This window comes from Pelophylax lessonae, assembly GCF_965119305.1.
Source record: "Pelophylax lessonae genome assembly, chromosome: 8".
Lineage (NCBI taxonomy): Eukaryota > Metazoa > Chordata > Amphibia > Anura > Ranidae > Pelophylax > Pelophylax lessonae.
This window is the reverse complement of record NC_138775.1, coordinates 61,603,251-61,628,410: the sequence shown is the minus strand read 5'-3', so window position 1 is coordinate 61,628,410 and position 25,160 is coordinate 61,603,251. Positions and strand designations below refer to the sequence as shown.

General features: G+C 42.9%; 1 protein-coding gene across 6 annotated transcripts in view; it reads left to right on the top strand.

Annotated features, from left to right (window-relative positions):
- Window positions 1-25,160, top strand: part of SLMAP (sarcolemma associated protein) — a 301,840-nt gene that overhangs the window by 96,920 nt on the left and 179,760 nt on the right. For all 6 annotated transcript variants that reach the window (XM_082265558.1, XM_082265562.1, XM_082265559.1 and 3 more), the window contains exon 2: window positions 5,959-6,106. In XM_082265558.1, coding sequence (XP_082121684.1) covers window positions 5,959-6,106 — 148 coding nt within the window. The remainder of the gene's footprint in view (window positions 1-5,958; window positions 6,107-25,160) is intronic.

Genomic DNA, 25,160 nt, shown 5'->3' with positions numbered 1-25,160 from the left:
TTTATTTGAATGGGTGCGGTCTTAATTGCTGGCACTCATTTTGCAGTAACAAGAAAAAAAAAAAAAAATAGTTCTTTTTTACTACATCTTCCTTGCAACATGAGCACCATAGGCTGCAATGTTAAAATCACAAGTAAGTGGTTGCTTTGTCTTATCTCTGCAACTTTAACCGACTTATGGGGGTTTTTAAAGTTATGATTTGCCTGAGCCAAAGTCTCAAAGCATGAACGTTGCTTTGAAGTTGCATCACTGGTGACAAGTCACAATGCAAAGGTGCACTGGAAGCCACAAGATTTTGGGGTCACAGCAGTGTGAACCAAGCCTTAGATGGGGGAAGGGAAGGGTTAGAACTCCTGTCAAGCTTTTTTTTTTTTTTTTTTTTTTTTTTTTTGGAAAAGAGGGAGAGATTAGCCCTTTTTGTCCTTGTACCCATGTCCCTGAGATCAAATGGTAAGAGGGAGAGCTTAAATCCATCATGTGAAGTGGCTTGTTGTGATTATGAGGGTAAATCCCCCACTTGGGAAGATTACCTCTTCCTGTTGTGTTTCTGAGATAGGAAATTAAGAGATCTTTCCAGTGGGGGCACCAAGCAAAGGATAACTTTATAGCTTTAACTCTTCAGCACTCTATTCCCGTATTTCCCAGCCGGAGAGGTCCCCAGGAGTTCCGCCCACAATCTGCCTTTATCAGCAGATGAACAGTAGATCACATCCCCAAAGATCTGACAGGCTGCTGAGTGCAGAGGAAAAATGATACCACTGTCCACCTATCCTGTGAGGCCCTCCCCTCCTGTCCATCCCAGGAGCCTGTTTGTGTGTAATCACTCGGGAGGGATGGGAGAGGAGGTCGACCGGGAATCGGCGCACAAGATACGATTGCGTTTGAGCAGCTTTCCTGAGGTACTCTGAATGAGATTAATGGTAAACCACTACAGATCCAAACATTGTCTTTTAGCTTCCTCCTTGTCCCCTCTGTACCATATACTTCCCTCCTGGCCCCCCTTTACTATACAGTTCCCTCCTGGCCTCCCTGTATTAGTTTCTCCCTGTAATATACAGTTCCCTCCTGGCCTCCCTGTACTGTTCCTACCTCCCCCCCCATACTATACAGTTCCCTTCTGACCTCCCTGTACTGTTCCCTGATTATGACCCTAAGCACACCATCCCTACAGTCAAGCACGGAGGTGGAGAAACAAAGCTTTGGGGCTGTTTCGCTACTAAAAGTACAGAATGACTTTGCCGAATTATAGGGCCAATGGACGAGGCCATGTGTTGTAAAATCTTGGATGAGAACCTTTTGTCCTCAGCCAGAACACTGAAGAAAGGTCATGGATGGGTCTTTCAGCATGACAATGACCCAAAACTTAATCAACAAATGCGTGGCTTAAGAAGCACATTAAGGTCATAAAGTTGCCTAGCCAATCTCCAGACCTTAATCCTATAGAAAATTTATGGAGGGAGCTGAAACTTCTAGTTGCCAAGCAACAGCCAAGAAACCTTAAAGATTTGGCGAAGATCTGTGAAGGTCCAAAATCCCTTCTGAGATGTGTGCAAACCTGGTCACGAACGACAAGAAATGTCTTACCGCTGTGCTTGCCTTCAAGGGTTTCTCCACCAAGTACTAAGTCATGTTTTGCTTGGGGATTGCCGTATATACTCGAGTATAAGCCGACCCGAATATAAGCAGAGACCCCTAATTTTACCACAAAAAAGTGGGAAAACTTATTGACTCGAGTATAAGCCTAGGGTGGGAAATACAGCAGCTACTGGACCACTACAAGACACAAAACACGGGCTGCGGGCATGGTACAGTAGATGGCGCAGGTCATAGTATAGGCATTGCAAAGGTCATGGTAAGGGCATGGCACAGGTCATGGTACAGGCATGGCACATGTCATGCATGGCACAGGTCATGGTACAGGCATGGCACAGGTCATGGTACAGGCATGGCACAGGTCATGGTACAGGCATGGCACAGGTCATGGTACAGGCATGGCACAGGTCATGGTATAGGCATGGCACAGGTGATGGTACAGGCAATGGCGCAGGAGATGCAGTGCTGCGGGCATGGTACAGGAGTATGTCCTGTACCATGCCCGCAGCACTGCATGAGGAAATGCAGGGGCTGCGGAGGAGTCTCACTTACCTGTCGGTGAGTTGCTTTCGATTTAAAAATCGCGCCGCCTGGCGCCAATACTACGTCACCACAAATGCGCCGACGATGCTCGGGAAAGCCCGAACACATTCGGCTATTCCCGGGCATGCCGCACATGCGTAGTGACACGTTGGCGCAGAGCGGCTCCATTTTTAAAAACATGCTGGAAAAACTCGGCTTATACTCGAATATATACGGTAAATACTTATTTTACTCACTGAACTACAACTCAAATTTGTATCTTTTTTTTTTTTTTTCTTCAGGATTTTTGGTTGACATTCTGTCTCATCTAAAATACACCTATGATAGACCCTTCATTTCTTTATAGGTTGGAAAATTTACCAAATCTGCAGGGGATCAAATAATTTATTTTCCCCACTGTATATCTACAGCGCGCTGATCACACCGATGTTCCGTGAGCTGGAGATATGAAAATTATTTTAGGGGTTCCCTGAGATCCCAGAGAAACTTTTTCCCAGGGGTTTCTTGAAGGTAAAAAGGTTGAGAAACACTGTTCTATCGCAAACATTAAAGTTTGGGCTAAACATAAATTGAGAAATGATGTAGTTAATTGATAGTCTATAGGGCACTAGGTAATCGGGCTACCTTTTTATTAGCAGCGCTTCTCTGTGCTGTGCACTGAGCCATCCACTCTAAATATAAAACACTTCTCCTGAGTACTATACCATTGCTCATCAACCATGAGTAAAAGGTTGCTTTAGGAAAGAGCTGCTTTGTAAGATTACATGCCATTGCATAGCTGCCTTGACGCAAATGTTGCTAATTAAAGGAAAGTAATTTATTTTTGCAAAGCATTCATAATTGAGGAGTGAGTGATGATGGTTGCAGTGTTATGCAAGTTCTGAGAAAGTAATTGGATACTAGTTGCCATGTGATTGGTGATATCCTTTCCGAGAGCCAAAACGAAGCAAACCTTAGTGAATGTGAGAGCCACAATGACATCAGTTGACATTCATTTACTACATACAGGATTAGCTTTGGGATGAGCTGTGATCAAACTTCATCACTTTACTGGGGCTGTTAAATATGTATTTATTGGGTTGAATAAAATCTGTTTACAGCCACTTAGCGTTCCTTACGCCAGTATAGTTTCTGGCATTTTATGAAAACCCTGCAGCTTGCAAACTGGAGCAAATGATGCATTGCAAAAATGTGCAAATTTGCTCCAAACCATTGAAATGAATCAGTCATTGCCTTTCAGTGTCTAGCTAGACAGCATACAACTAAATGGTGGTTGTGGTTCAGTGATTATTAAATCTGATAGCAATGTTAAGGAGCCCTGACTGTGTACAGGCAAAAACAGACTGAAATATTCAATATTTTCCCTGGGATGACCTGGAGCTGGAGAAGTGTGGCCGCCCTTAACATAAACATGCACATTTGGCATGCTGGTTTATAAAAGATCTCTTAGTGATACTATAAGCTAAATCTTTCTTTAAAAAGCTGCCTGCTATGAGGGCACTCTTGTGTGTGCTTGCTCCCGAGCCCCCCTCTGTGTTCCCTTAACCACTTAAGCCCCGGAAGATTTTCCCCCCTTTCTGACCAGGGCCTATTTTGCGATTCGGCACTGCGTGACTTTAACGGACAATTGCGCGGTCGTGCGACACTGTACCCAAACTAATTTGATGTCCTTTTTTTCCCACAAACAGAGCTTTCTTTTGGTGGTATTTGATCACCTGTGCGATTTTTTGATCATGCGCTATAAACAAAAAAAAGAGCGTAAATTTTGCAAAATTTTTTTCACATTTTTTTATATGAAATTTCCCCCCCCCCCAAAAAAAAAAATTGTAAAAATCAAAATGTTTTAACATTTTCGGGCAATTTGTTTTATGCTACATATGTTTGGTAAAAGAAAAATGCAAATAGCGTATTTTGATTTGGTTTGTGCAAAAGTTATCGCGTTTACTAACAAAGGGAAAGATTTTTGTTGTGTTTTTTTTTTTTAACGTGTAATGGCGGCGATCTGCGATTTTTTTTTTTTTTTTTTTTTGCGGTACTGCGACATTGCGGCGGACAGATCGGACCCTTGACTGACATTTTTGACACTTTTGGGGTTACCAGTGACATTACTACAGTAATCCGTGCTATACATATGCACTGTTACTGTAAAATGACACTGGCAGTGAAGGGGTTAACTTTTTTGAGAGGGAGGGGTTATGTGTGTCCCTAGGGGCGTGATTCTAACTGATTGGCTGTGTCTTGAGGTGTATGAACAGTGATCAACGGTCCTACATAGTAGAACCGTATGATCACCATTCATACACAGGGGAGAATGACAGTTTCACACCGAAGGCAAAAAATCTTCCACCTTCAGAACCACTTCAGAGTAGATGGAGAGGCATCTACTAATAAAGCCGGTCATTCATGGATCAAAATTCAGCCAGTTTAGCAGGGACTGGCCGAATTTTGGTCCGTGTATGGGGGACAGTAGCTGTACAGAAGCCTACCTTCTGGTTGAACCAAAAAAGATTTACCTATGATATGCTTAAAGAGGAGATCCAGGCTTGCTGAAAAAAATAGGTCAGCAGCTACAAATACTGTAGCTGCTGACTTTTAATAAAAGGACACTTGCCAGTCCAGGGATCCAGCAAGGTCCTCACCCGAGCCAATTTTTCAATGGGCTTCGGGTGCATGCACCAGAAACACAAAGGGAAACATGCAGTGAAGCCTTGCAGGTTCACAGATGGTTGCTTACTGTGCATTTGCGAGATGCGCTATGCCTTGTAAAGGGTCCTCTAGTCTTCTGGGTCCTGTGATGTGTCCTGGGGGGGGGGGGGGGGGGGGGGCTTAACTTCCATCTCAGATCACATGGGGCACTGTCAAAACCAGGTACCCGCTGCTACCAAAAAGTGCCTAATGTGGAGGGGGGAGAGAATGCAAACAAGCAGAACTTCTCGTTATGAGTGGTGTTCAACTTTAAAAACTCAAGTGGTACTTAATTTCTTTTTGCTCTGTCCTGTTTCTGTAATTTAAAAAAAAAAAAGGAAAAAAAAAAGCTTTTTTTTATTTTTGTTGTCATGGTGCCGCCAACTATGGGCGTCATTTCTTTCTTTCCCTTCTTGGAGTGGAGATTTCACTGAAAAGAGCTGTAATAATATCCTTTTCTTGGTTTGGACTCTTCCCCTTCACTCTTCTACATTGTGGTGGGGGCTCCAACAATGCCCTCTGCTCAGGCAAAATTATGTTGCATTAAGTTCGAGATAAAGTGCTGGATTTGACAAGAGAATATGAAGATTGGAGTGGTGTAACAAAACAGTTGCTATTTCCCTTTTTCTTAACACCGTACTCCTCTACCTCTCATCCTTGATTGCTTATGGACACTGCTGATTTCATGCAGCCATATTCCAGCCACTTGATATCTACAAGCATGTACAGCACAACAGGACAATGACATTTCTCAGAATGGGTTGCCTGATAGTGACAAGAATGGATCATGTCTAGGCAGTGACCTGTTATCCCATTTGAAAATGCTTTTTTCCGGGAGATAACCTAGGAATGCAATTGGGGGACTGGAGCAGAGCGTTGCCACCCTATAACAGGAAGTGCTTGATGAAGGACCTTCATGACCAGATCACTAGCTATTGTTGTAATGATAGCTGTGGATTTATAATTATTAATGGTTTTTGAAACATTCAAGTTTTACAAATTGCATTTACATGTTCTTGAAACTTTGCGTTAAAAAAAAAAAAAAGTTTTATTTTGTTGCAGCCCCTTTCAAGGACTGCTAAAAATTCACTAATCTGCCTGGCTCGTTGTTGAATGTCTTTCTTTCTTCTCTTGCAGTTCTACCTTCAAGACACTAAAAGTAGTAATGGTACATTCATCAACAGCCAGAGATTGAGTCGGGGGTCTGAGGAAAGTCCACCATGTGAGATCCTTTCGGGAGACATTATTCAATTTGGGGTTGATGTAACCGAGAACACCAGAAAAGGTATGATAACTGCTTCTCCGGGTGAGTGTAATACTGGACTATACAAAGTGTAATGTATCCTACTTGGATTTAAAAATAAGAATTTCTCCCTGGGGGCTTTAAAAACTGAACAATGCATAGTTCTAGAATGTTGTCTTGTTAGACACCAGAACTTGGGGACATGCACATCTCTGTATGTAGCATTGTTTTGGAAAGTCTAAGGTTCCACTGATCAGTTATTGAAAGCCCTACAGCCAGTACAGATTGGGAGGTCCTTGTCTCTTGCCTGCCTTTAAGTTGTAAGGTTAAAGAGTTGATAGAACTGACACTATGAGGTTCAGTTCTCAGAGGTGACAGGTTATTGTACACTATAAGGCAGGGCTTGACAAATTTGCTATGAATCTAGGAGCCAGCTAAAAAAGTTAGGAGCCAGTTTTTTTTGGGTAGCATGGGTTGTCAGGGCAAGTAATTTGCGCCCCCTAACTCTAATGCCCCATACACACGTGCAGATTATCTGCAGACTTTTGTCTGCAGACTTAGGCTGGCCATACACTATACAATTTTCCTATTCATTTTCCTTTAGATTTACCTTCAACTATGTAGTGCAAGGGCCTGCCTGATTGCATACACATTGAAAGTGTTTAGATTTGACCTCCTATTATATGGTTTTGGTAAATCTAAAGAAAAGTTGAACAAGAAAATTGTATAGTGTATGGCCAGCCTTACCAAAACCAAATAATATGAGGTCAAACCTAAACACTTTCAATTTGTATGCAATCCGGCAGGCCCTTGCACTACATAGAAAAGGTAAGTCTGCAGATAATCTGCACGTGTGTATGGGGCATAACTTACAGCAGAGCGGTCAGTCAATAACTCCAATGTAACGCATTACATCAAGGTTATGGGCTGAACAGAAAGAATGACATTAAAAACCTGTTATAGGGGAAACTCCTTTTATGCGAATGCATCATGACTGCGGCAAATAAAATACCCTCATCTGCTGCCTATTGTAGATTAAGGGTGGCTGTTGGTGGGTGGCAAAAACATGTCTTTACAGCACATGCTTACCACCCAACTGCACATCTAAATAAAGCCTTTGTGACATTTAACTAAAACACAGAAAAGGATGAAAGAAGTATCCCAGCGCTGCTGATCTTCTGTTGCCTCTTTGCAGCTACTTCCTGCCTGTGTGTCCCCCTGTGGTGATTGTTGATAATACACAGGGCTTTATCAGGACATAAAAAGATAATTTTAAAGCATGCCAGCCTCATCTCCCCTCCTCCACCTCACAGCACACCTTAAACAACTTTGCACTATGAGAACAGCGGCTCAGTGTGTCACAGCATGGACATAGAACACACACAGGCAGCCCCCGTGCTCTATCCTCCACCACAACTCTCCCCCCACAGTAGTGACAGTCTGCCTGCAGGGTCAGGTAAAGGCCACACAGGCTACCGGGTCCCCCTCCTCCTCCTCCTCACTCTTCTCCAAGGTCTGAACTACTGTGCGCTCTGGGGGAGGAAGGCCAGCCTGATAAGGACGCTACGGGCAGCATAGGAGAGCTCAGAGAGCAGCCATTCAGGAACGGACCTTACTCTGGCAGAGGAGAGGAGGCCGGCCCCTCCCCTCTCATGCTACTCACAGCCGGACTTCAGATTACTGCACGGCTCCAGTGAAAACACGGAGGGGGAGAGCGAAGCATCAGCTGCCTGACACTCTGAGCTGATCAGTCAGAGAGTGGGCTGGCGGCAAATCAGGAGCCAGGACGCGGTTTCTGGTCGCCATGGCGACCGGGGTTTGTCGAACACTGCTATAAGGTAATATGAGCTCTTACTACAGCCTCTGTAATGGAATCCCAGCAGCCTGGGGCATCCTATGTGACCTGCTCTGCACCTGCTCTGTCCTACAAATCCCTTATAGTGCTGACTTGCTAATCTCTGGCAGAACTATGTCATACAGTAAAAGTTTCTCATTTGTAGCTCAACTGATCTTGTAATCTTGCACCTTTGCTGAGACCCTACTTATACTTTTATTTTTTTAGAAATCAGTAAAAAGATACTAAGTGCACTTCAAAGTACAGCTGTGGCCAAATGTTTTGAGAATGACACAAATTAAGATTCAAATTAAAAGAAACCACTGCGCTAATCCAACAAAAAATGTATAAAAGCAGCGACTTCAGTGTGACTAACACCCCAAAGACAAATAATAAGTCGCGCTAAAGGTGATCAGACAATAATAAAATTGTGTCAGATAATGATTGAATAGTCCATAGAGGCCAGATATTGTAAAGGTAACTTGTAGAATATCCGTATGGATGGAAGGCTTACCAGAAACCGATAAAAACGTGCCAAATGAGAACACAAATTCCAGAGATTCGGCAAGGGCTATACATGATAGATCTCACAGACCAGACTGATCCCCCTCAATGGTATGGTTATATGTGGAATAGAAGTGAGAACGCCATAGCGTAAAACCAAAATACAAATATAGGATAATAAAGGAAAAAATAGCACTTTATGAGGATATGAGTCACCAAAGAATCCAGTGGGCGTAAAAGTGCCAATAAAATTGAATTAATGATGTGAAAAATAAGGTGAAAAATGAGGTGAAAAAAATGAGAAACCACCACTAACCAAGCCGATAAGGTACTTCTTACCAAAAGCAGAAAATAACAAGCTGAATAATATTGTGAAATTATGTGGACAGACACCTCCACCAATAGGAATGCAGCTTACCAGATAGCTCTATCAAAAACGCCCATAAAGAAATGCAAGGATCCCAAGCATGCTGAAGCTGTATCACCATAAGTCCTAAATAACCTTACCAGATGATAAAAGATAGGTGAATAACAATGGCTGGTGTATACAGGAATGGAAGACCTATGTGGCAGCAATTGGAGGCTCAGGATACAGTGGACAATCCGATCATGGAATAAAAGAGGGGGCGCCAATAGCATAAAATCCCACAATTTATTTGAATTAAAAAAGAATCACAGTTACAATGCAGAGAAGAAAAAACGGCAAGGGAGAGGAATAGCAGCAGCCGGCCGGACGGCTTCGCTCGCCCGGACCTTCTGGACGCTAATGAGGGTGAACTGACGTGTTTCGTCAGAGATGACGTTATCGAAGATTCACAAATTCTGCTGTTTGAGTATTTTTAGGATTTTTTGTCAGATGTTACTATGGTATACTGAAGTATAATTAATCATTTCGTAAGTGTCAAAGGCTTTTTTTGACAATTACATTAAGTTTATGCAAAGAGTCAATATTTACAGTGTTGACCCTTCTTTTTCAAGACCTCTGCAATTCGCCCTGGCATGCTGTCAATCAACTTTTGGGCCACATCCTGATTGATTGCAGCCCATTCTTGCATAATCAATCCTTGGAGTTAGAATCATTGGGGTTTTTTTGTTCACTTGCCTCTTAAGGATTGACCACAATTTCTCAATGGGATTTAGGTCTATGGATTTTCCTGACCGTGGACCCAAAATTTTAATGTTTTGTTCCCCCAACTTAGTTATCACTTGCCTTATGGCAGTGTGCTCCATCATGCTAGAAATGGCATTGTTTGTCACCAAACTGTTCTTGGATGGTTGGGAAAAGTTGCTTTCAGAGGATGTTTTTGTACCATTATTCATGGCTTTGTTAGGCAAAATTAGGAGTGAAAGAAAACAGAGGCCAATTCGCTGCTCCAGGTGAGAGGTGTAATCCTGAGAACAGGTGTAAAAACATGTAAAACTGCCACCAGGCCTATAAACTTCATGTCCGTTCACACCTACAATCCACCGCGCTGAGGCCGAACTCCGTTCGGCCAAGGCGGACTTTCTGAGGGACCCCACTTCCTCAAAAGCTTCCCGTCTTCAACAGCTGACAAGGGAGGTTACTCAGATTGAACACGAACAGACCAAATCCAAAATATTTTTTCAGAAACAAAGATATATGAGCTTGTGGAAAGGGCTGGGAGGCTTTTGGCATACTTAGTGCACTGTGAGGATGGACCCCCCGTAGTAATTACTCTTCAGACTGAAAACGGTGCCACTATATCTGACTCGCGTGAGGTGGCGCAGCGTTTCCGGGCGTTATTAGTACTTTTTACACGAACCAAGCCCCTGCTGACCCCACCGACATGCACGCATTGCTAGACCGGGTGGACTTTCCCGTACTGACAGAGGAACAGACAGCGCTGTTGGAGGCTCCGTTCACGGAGGAGGAGATTGCTGAGGCCGTGTCCGGGTTCCCTAGATCCAAATCCCCGTGAACAGACGGGCTCCCCATAGAGTTCTATGCCCACTACTGAGTTTCTCGTGCCCAAACTCCTAGCATTATTTAATTCCATTTTTGAGGATTCCGCGCTACCCACCTCTATGCGGGAAGCACTGATAGTCCTGATCCCTAAACCGGGCAAGGATCCCCTGTTCCCAGAATCCTATCGCCCCATTTCATTATTGCAAGTAGATGTCAAAATTCTTGCTAAAATCCTCTCTATCCGACTTAACCAGATGATTCTCTCCTTGATACACGAGGACCAAACCGGCTTTATGCCGGGGAAAAATACCTCGTTTAACCTCCGCAGATTATGGATGAACCTCCAAGCTAGGCATGAGAACTCAAGCACAAGGGTGGTGGTCACACTGGACACGGCCAAGGCGTTTGACTCTGTGGAGTGGCTTTTTCTTTGGGAGTGCTTGGCTCGCTATGGGTTTGGGCCTCGCTTTTGTCAAGTGGGTCCAGCTGCTATATGATGCACCGGTCGCACGAGTCCTAGCCAATGGCAGGGCCTCTGCTGAATTCCCACTTACCAGAGGGACGAGACAGGGATGCCCTCTCCCCCTTGCTATATGCACTAGCAGCTGAGCCCCTTGTCATCGCTATTCGGAATGACCCTGCAATCCACGGACTGCAGATGGGCCCCTTAACTGAAAAAATCAGTATGAATGCGGATGACACTCTTCTGTACCTGGCGGACCCCGACGACTCACTGACCGCGCCCTGTCCCTCATTAAACAATTTGGCAGATTCTCAGGCCTTCAGATTAACTGGGACAAGTCCCAGATTCTTCCTATAGACCACCCCCTCCCCCCTAGTTCCCCTTCAATCTCTACTCTGCAGCGGGCCCCGCGGATACAATATTTGGATGTCTTGGCGACCTCCAACTCTCGGATTACATGACAGATAACATCCAACCCCTTTATGCGCTCATTAAATCCAAAACCCAGGTATGGGCCAAATTACCCCTGGGAGTTATGGGCAGGGTTAATCTCATCAAAATGGTCCTCCTTCCTAAGATTATTTATGTCCTTTGGCATTCCCCGATATATCTCCCTTTGCGAATCTTCAAGCAAATGGAATCATTGCTTAAACCATTTGTTTGGGGACAGAGCAGGCACAGACTTTCCTGGCGCAAGCTCAAGAACCCTTCTAATTTAGGGGGGGGTAGCATTACCGGATCTCAATCTGTACTACCTGGCTGCACAGCTGTCACAGCTGTTTCATGTGGATAAAGTAGATAGACAACGCTTCCTTCTGCTTCTGTGTCCCGGCTCGTCCCACCAATCGGGTGACCCCTTAACGGTTATCCTCAGGGGGGTGAGAGGTAATGTGGATACGGGGACCCCTGACTCACTGCTGTACCACTACGGCAGGATCTGGGAAGTAGTGATGGCTAAACTGCACCACTCGCCCTTCAATGCTCACACCCCCCTGTGGCATAACGCTGCCCTGCCCGAGTTCCACTCTCTGCCGGATGCAGTGGAGTGGCAGGGGGGTCTTTTCCTATTGCATATTCTTCGGGGGTTGAGCCTGAGCACATTTGCAGACCTGACTGACACCCACTCGCTACCGCCCCATATGCTAATTCGGTATTACCAGATGAGACATGCATTCCACGCTCAATTTCAACCTGTGCCTCCTTCTGTAGAACCCCTTTCTGTTCTTGAAATTGTCAAAAGCACAGACCCGCATCATTTGATCTCTATCTTCTATGCGGAGCTGCACACGCCTTCCTCCACTGCTCTGGCGTATACTGTTAAACCTAAATGGGAGGTGGATGTGGGAAACATGGATGATGAGGAATGGGATGATGCCCTCGAGGCGTGTAGGAAGGTATCCCCTGAACTCTCTGACCGACTTACACAATTATTTATACTGCACCGAACATGCATCACTCCCTTGAGACTGTCCAGGTACCGGCCTGAAGTATCCCCTACTTGCCCGATGTGTCGCGCGACAATAGGTACTTTCTTCCACTTACTCTGGAGTTGCCCTGTTGTCCAGGGCTACTGGAAACAGGTGATAGATTTCCTCCCATGACAAAATGGGTTCCCCAGTGCAATAGACCCTAAGCAGTGCCTTCTGGGGGTTTACCCAGACGAAGATTTACCCAAAGCCCTTCTCTCCTTCCTGCACACCTTGCTCTTCTTAGCCAGAAAACTGATCGCTAGGAAATGGATGCGAGAACACCCCCCTGAGCTGAATGAGTGGGTGGGTGAGGTGAATGGCATCTTGCCTTATCATAGACTTATGTATAAGCACAGGGGTAACCCCGCAAAATTCAATAAAATATGGGACCGTTGGTTACAGAGATCAGACACTTGCAACTGATCCCCGTATTGTGCCACTTGAAACTTTCTTGTCCACTCTCTACCACCACCTGCCTTGTTGGTCTGCCATGATGGGTTGTTACCACCGTTTCTGTAGACTGTTCTTATGCCATGCCTGTATTGTAAATGCACAGTTCTTGCACATGTTGTAAAACTTTTGATCTTTTTTTGTTTTGTTTAATAAACTCACTGTTTAAAAAAAAAAAAAAAAAACTGCCACCAGGACAAGGACACAGATCATGAAAAGTTTGACTCGTTTCACATGGACAACGTGCTTCTTCAAAACTTCAGTGTGAAACATGTCAACCTTTCCATGGTCTGTTCTTGTCTTGGTGGCAGCTCTACACATGTTTCAATAAATCTATTGGACTGCCGGATGTGTAGCCAATTTCTTTCCCAAAATTGATTGAGCCCACTCCCTTGGCTGAGAAGCAACCCCACACATGAATGGTCTTTACTTTTGGCATGACACGGGACTGATGGTAGCTTTCGTCTTTTCTTCTCCAGACAAGGTTTTTTCCGGATGCTCCAAACAATCTGAAAGGGGGTTCATCAGAGAAAATGACTTCACCCCAGTCCTCAGCAGTCTAATCCCTGTACTTTTTGCAGACTATCAGTCTATCCCCGACATCTTTCTGACAGATGTTGCCCTGAAGTCCATTACTTCTGTTTCAAAATATCAGAGCTTATATCATTATTTTAACACCGCAAATCTATGTCCAGTGTGTCATCGTCGGAACTTGTATTGGAATTGCACAATGTACCAAAAAAAATAAAGGTGGGGAAGGGGGGGGGGGAGTAGGCCATACACAAACAGGGTCTTACAAAACTAAAATCTAAAACCAACAGAGGACAGTGCAGATAAACATTTTTTAATGAGTAAAACCTAAATTCAATTCACTATAAAGTGTAGACTTGACCAGTGCATATAACTGGGTGAGCAACACTTATCGTGTGTGTTAAAAAAAAAAATAAAAAATTCTATATATTGCTTAAAAAAATTAAAGGAACACTTTAAAAACACATCAGATCTCAATGGGGAAAAATATCATGATAGATCTCTATACTGATCTGGACTGAGTAATGTGTTAGGAACGAAAAGGTGCCACATCATTTGATGGAAATGAAAGTTATCAACCTACAAAGGACCGAATTCAAAGACACCCCAAAAATCAAAGCGAAAAAATGATGTAGCAGGCTAGTCCATTTTGCTGAAATTTGATTGCAGCAACTTAAAATGGTACTCCATAGTTTGTATGGCTCCCACATGCTTGTACGCATGCCTGATAAACGTCTTCTGAGACGATGTATGGTGTCCTGGGGTATTTCCTCCCAGATTTTGACCAGAGCATCACTGAGCTCCTGAACAGACTGAGGTGCAACCTGGCGGAGTAGGATGGGCCGAAACATAATGTCCTAGAGGTGTTCTATTTGATTTAGGTCAGGCGCGCACGTGGGGGGGGGGGGGGGCTTCCAATAGTATAAATTCCTGCATCCTCCAGGAACTGGCTGCATACACTCACAACATGAGGCCGGACATTTTGTGCACCAGGAGGAACCCAGGACCCACTGCACCATCGTAGGGTCAGACATTGGGTTCAAGGATTTCATCACAATATCTAATGTCAGTCAGGGTGCCATCGTGTAGCCTGTAGAAGTCTGTGCATCCCTCCATGGAAATGCCTTTCCAGACCATCACTGACCCACCAAACCGGTCTTGCAGGCTGCATAATGTTCTCCATGGCTTCTTTAGCCCCTTTTACGTCTGCCACATGTGCTCAGGGTAATCCTGCTCTCATCTGTTAAAAGCACAGGGTGCCAGTGGCGGATCTGCCAATTCTGGTGTTCAATGGCAAATGCCATTCGAGCTGCACGGTGCCAAGCAGTGAGCATATGGCCCACTAGAGGAAGTATGGCCCTCATGCCACCCTCATGAAGTCTGTTTCTGATTCTTCAGAGACCTTCACACCAGTGGCCTGTTTGAGGTCATTTTGTAGGGCTCTGGCAGTGCTCATTCTGTTCCTTCTTGCACAAGGGAGCAGATACCAGTCCTGGTGATGGGTTAAGGACCTTTTACGGCCCTGTCCAGCTCTCCCAGACTATAACTGCCGGTCTCCTGGAATCCCCTCCCTGCTCTTGAGACTCTACTGGGAGACACAGCAAACCTGGCAATGCCACGTCTTGATGTGCCATCCGAGAGGAGTTGGACTGCCTATGCAACCTCCTATAGAGTCCAGGTATCAACTCATGCTACCAGTAGTAACACTGACCCTAGCCAAAATGCAAAACCAATGAAAAACTGCCAGAAAAGAGGAGTAGGTAAAAATTTTTTTTTAGTGGCCGCCTCTTGTAAAACCATTCCTGTATTGGAGGTCATCTAATTGTTGCCCATCTAGTTCACCTGTTAATTTTATTAACACCAAAGCAGCTAAATCTCATCAACAACCCCCTATGCAACTTAACTGACCATATCAATATCCCAGGAGTTTAATTGACTTGATGCTTTACTGCTGTGATTAAAAAGTGTTCCTTTAATTTCCATATTTTGTCATGTTACAACCAAAAACTTAATGTAAAAAAAAATGTTAAGGCAATGTAAAAAAAAAATGTATTTTATTAGAATTTTTTGTGATGGACCAACGCAAAGTGGCACATAATTGTGAAGTAGAAGGAATATAATTGGTTTTTCCAATTTTTTTTACAAATCACAATGTGAAAAGTGGGACGTGCATTTGTATTCAGCCTCCCTTAGTCAATTCTTTGTAGAACCACCTTTTGCTGCAATTACAGCTGCAAGTCTTTTTTGGGTATGTCTCTACCAGCTTAGCACATCTAGAGAGTTACATTTTTGCCCATTCTTCTTTAGCTCAAGCTCTGTCAGATTGGCTATAGTGGGTCTGTGGCAAGACTTAAAAATTGCTGTTCACAGATTCTCAATTGGATTTAGGTCTGGACTTTGACTGGGCCATTCAAGCACATGAAATCAACATGCTTTGATCTAAACCAGGCATCACTAAATGGCAGCCCCCGGTCCGCGCCCCAGTCTGAGTCACTGTTCTATTCGGACCGGCCACGGTCCTGCCATTTAGGAGCCCGTTAAGCCACCCTCACTGGTGTCATCCTCCTCAAGCTCCGCATGGACGACGGGAGGCATGAGGCTGAAATCGGAGGCAGTACAGCTCCGGATGGAGGGCAGGACTTCAAGTTACCTAGCAGGCGATTGTTTTGCAGTTGGGCCATACTGTTTCCATTTCTCTATCGTTCATTTACAGAAGCAGCTTCATATCTATCTTCTTGACCATTGGGTTATGCTGTCCTCTACAGGAGTAGGACACTAGACAGGAAAAAGCTTTCACCACGCCTATGGGGCTGTTCCTGCATGCATAACCCCACATGCTTTGCTACAGCCCTCAGTTTGTTTCTGCCTAGTTTAGGAGTACGACCTAGTTCCCTGCTGGGACTTCGGTCTTTTTTGGGAACCTTTTGAGAATATTAGGGAGATCCTCCTGCTTACATTATCTCCAGAAGGTTGCATCACTTCTGCCCGCAGGGTGTCTGAATTTGCAACGTTGTCTTGCCGTTAACCTTATCTGGTGGTCCACAGAGATAAAGTGGTACTTCGACCTAAACAGTCCTTTCTTCCGAAGATGGTTTCTGATTCCCATTTGAATGAAGGCATTGTGATGCCTTCACTCTGTGTTAAGCCCAAGCATCCCAAGGAATTTGCTTTGCATTCTTTGGATGTGGTTCGGCCAATTGGTGTTTACCTGGCGGCTACTGAATCTTTCAAGAAATTTTGCCGCAACTGCTGCGACCATATCAAGATAGATCAGGCAGACAGACGATGGTTCAGGCTTATTCACTAAAGGGTCAGGTTCCTTCTTTCCCGGTGAAGGTGCATTCTACTAGAGCACTGAGGGCCTCCTTGAGCTTTTTGCCATCAGGCGTCAGTGATGCAAGTTTGCAAGGCGGCAGCTTCGTTATCGGTGCACACGTTCACAAAATTCTACAATGTAGATGTATTGGCATCTTCGGATGCCCCTTTGGCCTCAAGGTTTTGAAGGCTGCTGTCTAAAGAGAACTTTTTTTTTCTCTTTTGAGGGTGTATGTTTTTTGTAGGTGGTTCCATTTTCTAGGTGGCTCCAGTTGTTCCTGGTTGAGATCCTTGTTACCTGGTTGGCTATGTTTAGCCTTGGAAAATTGCGTTGTTCTTTGCGTTATATTTTCCCACCCTCATGCTAATACTTATTTGGGACATCCCAATGGTCAAGAAGATATGAAGCTGCGTCTGTCAATGAACGATAGACACCATAAAATCTTTTTCTCTGAAGTTCGTTGACAGACGCAGCACCTGCCCCTCTAATTATGAGTGGAATGGGGTTGTCTTCTAAACACTGCTTGCATCGAAACTGAGGGCTGTAGCAGAGTGTGTGGGTGTGGGCTCACTCCTGCAGGGACAGCCCCATAGGCGTGGCGAAAGCTTTTTCTTGCCTAATGTCCTACTCCTGTAGGGGACAGCATAACAAAGTGGTCAAGAACATATGAAGGTGCATCTGTCAATGAACTTCAGAGAAAAGGATTTTACGATAAGTAAAAGTGGGCTGAATACAAATGCACGCCACCCATTTCAGATATTTTTTTTAAAATCCTTTTAAAAACCATTTATCATTTTTTCCTTCCACTTCACAATTATGTTCCACTTTGTGTTGGTCTATTACATAAAATCCCAATAACTTACATTTACATTTTTGGTTGTAACATGAGAAAATATGGAAAATGTCAAGGGTAACTTATTAAAGGAACTGTATGTACTGTGCTCACCATAAATGAACACAGCCCTCTTGAAAAGTAAGATTTTAATTGATATCTTAACACAAGAATAATTTCCAAAATTTTGAGAACATTGAGTTTAATAGAACATTCGTTTAGCTCATTACATGAAAGTAAGGTTAATATTATAACAGATTACAAAATCTTCAGTTATACTAAAATTGATGCAAAAATGAATACACCCCACAATAAAAACTACTACATATAGTATTTTGTATGACCTCCATGATTTAGGACAGCACCAAGTCTTCTAGGCATGGAATGAACAAGTTGGCGACCTATTGCAATGTCTTTCTTTCCATTCTTCAAGAACGACCTCTTTTACAGCCTGAATGCTGGATGGAAAGTGATGCTCAACTTGTCTCTTGAGAATTCTGCATAGGTGTTTCTATTGGGTTCAGATCAGGATACATACTTTGCCACTGAATCACTTTCACCCTTTTCTTTTTTTTTTTTGTTTACAAACTTTTTATTAAGGCTCCGTTCACATGTAGGCGTTTTGGGGAGTTTTTGGGGAGTTTTTCTGCTCTAGGATCAGCTCTCAAAACGCCCAACAAGACAAATCCTATTCATTTCAATGGCCCCTGTTCACATCTGAGCGTTTTGACGCTGTGAGCAAAAAGCCCAACGCTCAAAGTACATGAGCTTCTTTTTGGGCAGATTACAGGCGTTTTCCATTGGTCTCTATTCAATCCAAAAACGCCTGTAAAAACCGCGCGAAAACGCTCCGCTCAGGTGTGAATGTAGCCTAAGGGTAACAAAGGCAGTACAAGTAAATGCAATACAGTAGACTTAATATATTGTGATATTAGAATGCAGAATCATAAGCCCTAATGCATTATTAAAGTAAAATAGCAAGTTTGCAATAAAGAGTTGATGTGTACATTACCGGAAACTATAGATTAATAAAAGACAAGGATAATTATGGAATCTCATAATTCCGTTAAATGACGGGGGGATTTAAGCGAACCTTCCCTAAATGTCCAAAGGATAAAAGAATCTCTGAATGATTATGATTCAGTTGTATAATAGGAACAGAGGGGAACTTCCAGTGTGATGCTATTTGCCAGAGTATGGAGACACTGATGGTGTGGATCAGTCTCATTTGCGGAATAGATGACTGTGGGATAGTATTAAAGAATAGACAATTGGTCAATGCAAGACTAATCGGATTACCAGAGATTTCGGATGCACAGTTTTCCAACTGGCACCAAATGTGGGAAACTTGATCACATTTCCAGAAGATGTGTGAAAAGGAGCCGGGAGTAGGGCACCCTCTGAAACATGTTAAGGGAACCAATGGAAATATGGCATGTAATTTGGGGGTGTAGTACTGTCCTGTGAAGCGCTTGACTGCTGTGTCCCTTATCGAAAGAGATCTAGTGCATTTGCAAAGGTTGATATTTTTTGTTCCATTCTTCTGTAGAGAAAGTTATGTTACATGCGGTTTCCCATTTTAACATGTAAGGAAGTTTTTCTTGCATTTATGAGATTACAATAAATCTCTAATATTAGTCCTTTTCCCCTAGGGGTTTTTAAACCGATATTTTTATAGAATGTAGGCGGTTCTAGATCTACTATTTTAAAATGAGTATTGTAAAAGTGTCTGATTAATAAACATTTACAGTGTTTATTATGTGGGGTATGATATTATGCTTGAATTGAGGATTAAGTAGTGAAGGTAAAGTTTATTGATGAATTTATATAGAAATGTAAGGTCGTTCTTTATCCACCAGTAAAAATGATCTGTACTGTACAGTCCCAGAGGAAATCTCGGGTCCCCCAAGAATGTTGCTTTGGGTGGAGTATCTGAGGTCAATCAGTTTTTTTTTATATAATCTCCAAAGTTGTAGGGACTGAAGTACCAGATGATTTTGCGAGGCAATTTTATTAGGCAAGACTCCCTTAGACCACAAAAGTCCCGGGAGTGAGAATGGGATAATCAAACCTCCTTTTTAATTTGACCCAGATAACACTTGAGTTTGGAATATACCATTGTGTGATTTGTGAAAACCGTCGGGCTAGGTAGTAAAGCCAAAAATCAGGGAGGCCGAAGCCTCCATTATGTTGTGACATATATATTACCATTTTGAAGAAGCGGGGGTGAGAATTTAGCCAAACACATCTATAAAATTAATTCTGGAATTTGGTTATAACATTTTTATTTATCCTAATGGGAAGTGCTCTGACTAGGTACAATAATTTGGGGAGAATAGTCATCCTAATGGCCGGGATTCTTCCTAAGAAATTGATATAAGATTTCCAGAGCCTAAGCATTCTTCCGAGCCCTAAGCATTCTTCCTAATCTGAGTAGAAGTGGGATATAGTTGGAGAATAAGGATTTGAGGTGAGACGAATCCATAGACCATGTAAATGTTAAAGTTTTTAAGGGCGCTAAATTGGGAGGTTGGAATATTTATTGGCATTCCAATAGATTTTGAGATATTAAATGATTATCCTGAGAGAGATGAAAATTCTTTTAAAGTTTTAAATAAATTTGGAAGAGAGATAATGGGTTGGGTGAGGAATAACATGTCGTCCGCATACATGCTGAGTTTATACATATTAATGGATGAAGTGTATTCTTTAATGTCCAGGTATGATAAAATGGCTATGGCTAAAGGTTCTATAGCCAATGAGAACAAAAGGGGAGATAAAGGGCAACCCTGCCTAGTTCCTCCTCCTAGTTTCCAAAAATTGAGTTACAACCTGGAATTCTAATTCTTGTTTGTGGGTTGAAATGCATGAAGGAATTCACCATGAAATCCATACTTTTGCAAAACTATATTTAGATATTTCCATAAAACAATATCATACGCCTTATTAATATCCAAACTTAAGAGAAGGACTGCTTTAGCATTTATATTCGCATCCTGAATTATGTTAGTTACTAATCGGATGTTATCCGTTATCATGGGCAGCACAGTGGTGTAGTGGTTAGCACATTCACCTAGCAGCAAGAGGGTCGCTGGTTCGAATCCCAACAACGACACTACCTGCCTGGAGTTTGCATGTTCTCCTTGTGCCTGCGTGGGTTTCCTCCGGGCACTCCGGTTTCCTCCCACACTCCAAAGACATGCTGGTAGGTTAATTGGATCCTGTATAAAAAATTGGCCCTACTGTGTATGTATGTGAGTTAGGGACCTTAGCTTGTAAGCTCCTTGAGGGCAGGGACTGATGTGAATGTGCAATGTATATGTAAAGCGCTGCGTAAATTGACAGCGCTATATAAGTACCTGAAATAAATAAATAATAAATAAAATTTGACGTCCAGGAATAAAGCCTGATTGAATTTGGGATAGAAGTGAGGGAATGATCGAGGATAGTCTATTTGCTAATGATCTGCATACATTTTTTTTAGCTCATTGTTGATTGCGGAGATTGGTCGATAGTTTTGTGGTAATGTATGGTCTTTATCAGGTTTGGGTATTAAAGACATGTTGGTCATTAACATCTCCTCTGGGAATATACCGCCTTTGAGGATAGTAATATATAAGGAAGTTAAATAGTAGACAAGGAGGGGGGTAAATTGTATGTAGTAAAATGAAGAAAATCTGTCTGGACCTGGGGCTGAACCTTTTTTAAGAGATTTGATAATTACTATTTCATCTTCTGTACATGGGGCATTTAATTTTTCAAGTTGTTTGGGGGATATTGAAGGGGTCGAGTTTTTATCCAGCCATGAACGATCTAAAGATGTGATAAAGTGGGGCCAGAAAGGAGATCGGAGTCAAATTTTTTAAAAATAGAATTTCTCGAGGGTGCGTGACTACTTGATTCAGGTTATTTTTACGTTTATAGATATGGGGTGGCCTATAAGTTTACATGCAAACATCGTGAAATAAGAGTTACTTGATAAAATACATTTTCCCTTAGACCATCTGAATGCTTTCTTTGTATGAAAGAAGGGAGTCTTAATTCCAAGTGTTTTTGAGATATTAAATCTGCAATCATTGGGTCATGGGTATTAGTATGTCTTTTTATATAATTTTTGATGGCCTGTTGTAATGGCTTGGATTTTTTTCCCTTTTTCTTTATTGCGTTCCACAGGTAATTTTATAATGGCACTTTTCCACTGCAAGTACCGGCTAGTACCGGCTCGGCTCTACTCTGCCCTGCTTGGCCCGGTTTGCTTTTCCACTGCGGTACCGCATGGTATAGTGTCGGAATGGTTCGGTACGGTACGGTATAGGTTTGCTTTTCCACTAAAGTAGTACTAAAGTTAAGTGGGTGGGATAACAACGGGGTGGGTGGGTTTCTCTGACCAATCAGTGGCTAGTAGTGACTGCATGCAAAGGATTGTGGGATATGGTACCAGTTTGGTACCTGTTGGAACCACAATCGAGTAGGTACTGTTTTTTCAGAGCCGTACCGTACCGTTCGGTTCCATGCAGTGGAAAAGCAAACCTATACCGTACCGTACCGAACCGTTCCGACCCTATACCATGCGGTACCGCAGTGGAAAAGCACAAAAGCGTGCCGAACCGGTACGGTTCCATGCAGTGGAAAAGCGCCATAAGATGTCCTGGAAGAACTGCTTAGTGGGCAAGCCAATGTAGTGGCAGGGGAGGCATTTAATCAAAAATATTCCTTAATCATCTCAGTAATTTGTTGTTGACAGTTGAAATCTGTTCGTAATGATTCATTAAGTCTCCATAAATAAAGTGTGGGGGAAAGGCCAATAAAATTTGTGCGAAGGGCATTTATATAATCCGACCATGCACAGAGGTGTATGTTGGAGTCACATGAATTTGATAAAATAATGGGTGTGCAAAAATATCAATATGTGAATAGGAATTATGAGGATGGGAATAAAATGTATGTTCACGATCACCAATGTTGAGTGCATTCCATGAGTCTATAAGTTGTAGTGTGTTAAGATGTTTACAAGTAGATTTGGAGAAAGCTTTAGAGTTTGGAGTTTGTTTACTTCGATCCAATAATGGTTGTGCAACCGAATTAAAATCGCCCCCTAAAATAATGTGTGGAATGGTAGGATTGTAAGATATCAAATTGTGAAAAAAAAAAAAAAGGTGGCTTGAGCATCATTTGGAGCATACATGTTAGCAATGGTAATTCCCTGCCACCCAAGTAACCTTTGACGATGATAAATCTACTGTCCTCATCTTTGTGTACTTGTTGAATGTCCATTTGAAAAGAGTGGTGGAGAAAGATAGCCACTCCTTTGTTTTTAGAGGAAGCAAGGGTATAAAAAGACTGGTTATATGCCTTATGGAAGAAAGTGGGTGGTTTTCTTTTGAGAAATGAGTTTCTTGTAACAGAATAATCTTAGCCCCCAATCTTTTATATATGAGAAAAGCTTTCTTCCGTTTGGGGAATTAAACCCCTGAACGCTATGTGAAATAGTATGATCGTCATGTTGGGTGATTGTTTTGGTAGTATCTAAATAATGTAATGATGATCCATATTCACCCTTCCCCTGTTGGGTGCCTGTTAGGTAAAGTCCAAAGTGGAGCTTGAGTGCTGAGGATTCAGGCGAAAACGTAGTCCGAGATCAGGCCGGCAACAGATCGGCCAAAGCGGTATCCAAACGTAATCCAAAGAATGGTCAGGCAAGCAGAAGTCATACACAAGCTGTAGTATGTAGAAGTACAGATTCGGCAGGCTGAAGAGGGGTCAAGAATACAGGCAAAAGTTCATACACGATAGTCAGCCAGTAAAAGAGCAAACACACCCAGGAAGATATTCCAAACAAACGGGCATTGAGGAACAGGAAGGGCTGCTATTTAAATGCTGGATAAATTGTACGTTGTTCACAACTGGCAGCAGGTGGAGCTAGTGAGTCCAAAAGTAAAGCATCAAGCTGGGAAATCACTGCAAAAACTCCAGAGCTTCTTTGTGGCACAACAGATAAGACTGCAAGCTATGAAACGGGGAACCTCCCGCTTCAAGGTCACCCAGGTACATGACATCCCCTCTTATTAGGAAATGCAACAGTGGCCTTAGATGTGTGTTTTGGATCATAGTCATGTTGGAAAATGCACAACGACCAAGGGCACGGAATGATGGTAGCATCTTTTCTTTCAGTGTAGAGCAGTACATCTGTGAATTCATAATGACATCAATGAAATGTAGCTTCCTGACACCAGCAGCACTCATGCAGCCCCACAGAAGAACACTGCCACCACCATGTTTCACTGTAGGCACCATGCATTTGTACTCCTCACCTTTGCCACCCCCTACAGTTTTGAAGCCATCAGTTCCAAAAACCTTTATCTTGGTCTTATCACTCCAGAGTACAGAGTCCCAGTAGTCTTCTTTCAGCACAGGCTCTGGCAAATTCTAGCCGGGCTTTTTTTGTGCATGGTCTTTAAGAGAGACTTCCTCCGTGGACGACACCCATGCATGCCATTCCTCTGCAGTGTATGCCATATTGTGTCAGGGGAAACCATCACCTCAGTTTCGCGTTCTACTTTAGCTAACTGCAGGGAACTTGCATGGCGATTTTCTTAAACCCCCTTTCATCAGAAGACGCTCCTGTCGTGGTGTTAACTTCTTTGGACGTTTTGTTAAATTATCATATCACTTTTTGCTACAATATTCTGAATAAGTTAGGCCCCTTTTAAACGATGGACACCCGCCTGGCATCGGATCCAACAACATCCACTAAAACCAGACGTATGGCGATACATTTGCCATCAGTCCAGTGGGTCGGATCGAATAGGATTGGTTGGAAAAGAACCGGGTGCCCGTTTTTTATCTGATCTCTCCATAGAGAACAAGACTCTTGACAGGGTCCGTCTTTGCACAGTGAGTGGAGATGGACCTGTCATCCGCCTGCTCAGCGGGGATCAACGGAGCAATCCTCACCGAGCAAGCAGAGTCCGTCCAAACGGATGTGTGTTAAAGGGGCCTACAGCTTTACTGATTTTCTTTGTAGCATTCACCTTTTTATGTAAATAAGTTATTTTCTTTCTCAGGCCTTGTGACATTTCTTTTCCATGTGGTGCCATTGCTGACAGCATGACAATGGTAGAGGTTTTCTTTAGCAAAACCCTCTTATAATCAACTGTCTTCTGGACACCTGTTTAATGAATAATTAGACTGTAGTTACATTCTTGTTAGTATTTTGTGGTCTAAAATTTAACTTTGTTCCTAAGACTTTTAATGGGGTGTATTCATTTTTCCACATGGTCTTGAATAACTGTTAGGAAAAATTATTTTTTGTGTGCGCAAATTAAAAAATCTTGGTTGCAATCAATGGCCTGCATTTGTGGGAGTATTGTGTAATATAGTGTCCCATAGAAAATGTTGATTCTGAAAGGAAAGTAAAGGTATTTTCACAAATCTGTTGGGGTGTGCTCATTTATGCTGAGCACTGTGTATGTGTATGTGTATGTGTATGTATATATATATATATATAATGTGTATATATTAGAGCTGCACGATAAATCGTGATCTCGATTCACCCCCCCCCCCCCCCCCTTCATGATCCTAAAATGGCATTTCCTGGGTTTATATCGAGCGGTTCTCTGCTCGGTTCTCTGCTCACTCAGCTGTCACAAAAAAAAAGCCTCTGGCAAATGTTTATCAACATTGTTGAGGCTGCTAGATAACTATAAACACAATGTTTTACAATGTATCATTTCTTTCTTTCTTCATACCTGAGCGTATTTTAGCTTGTAA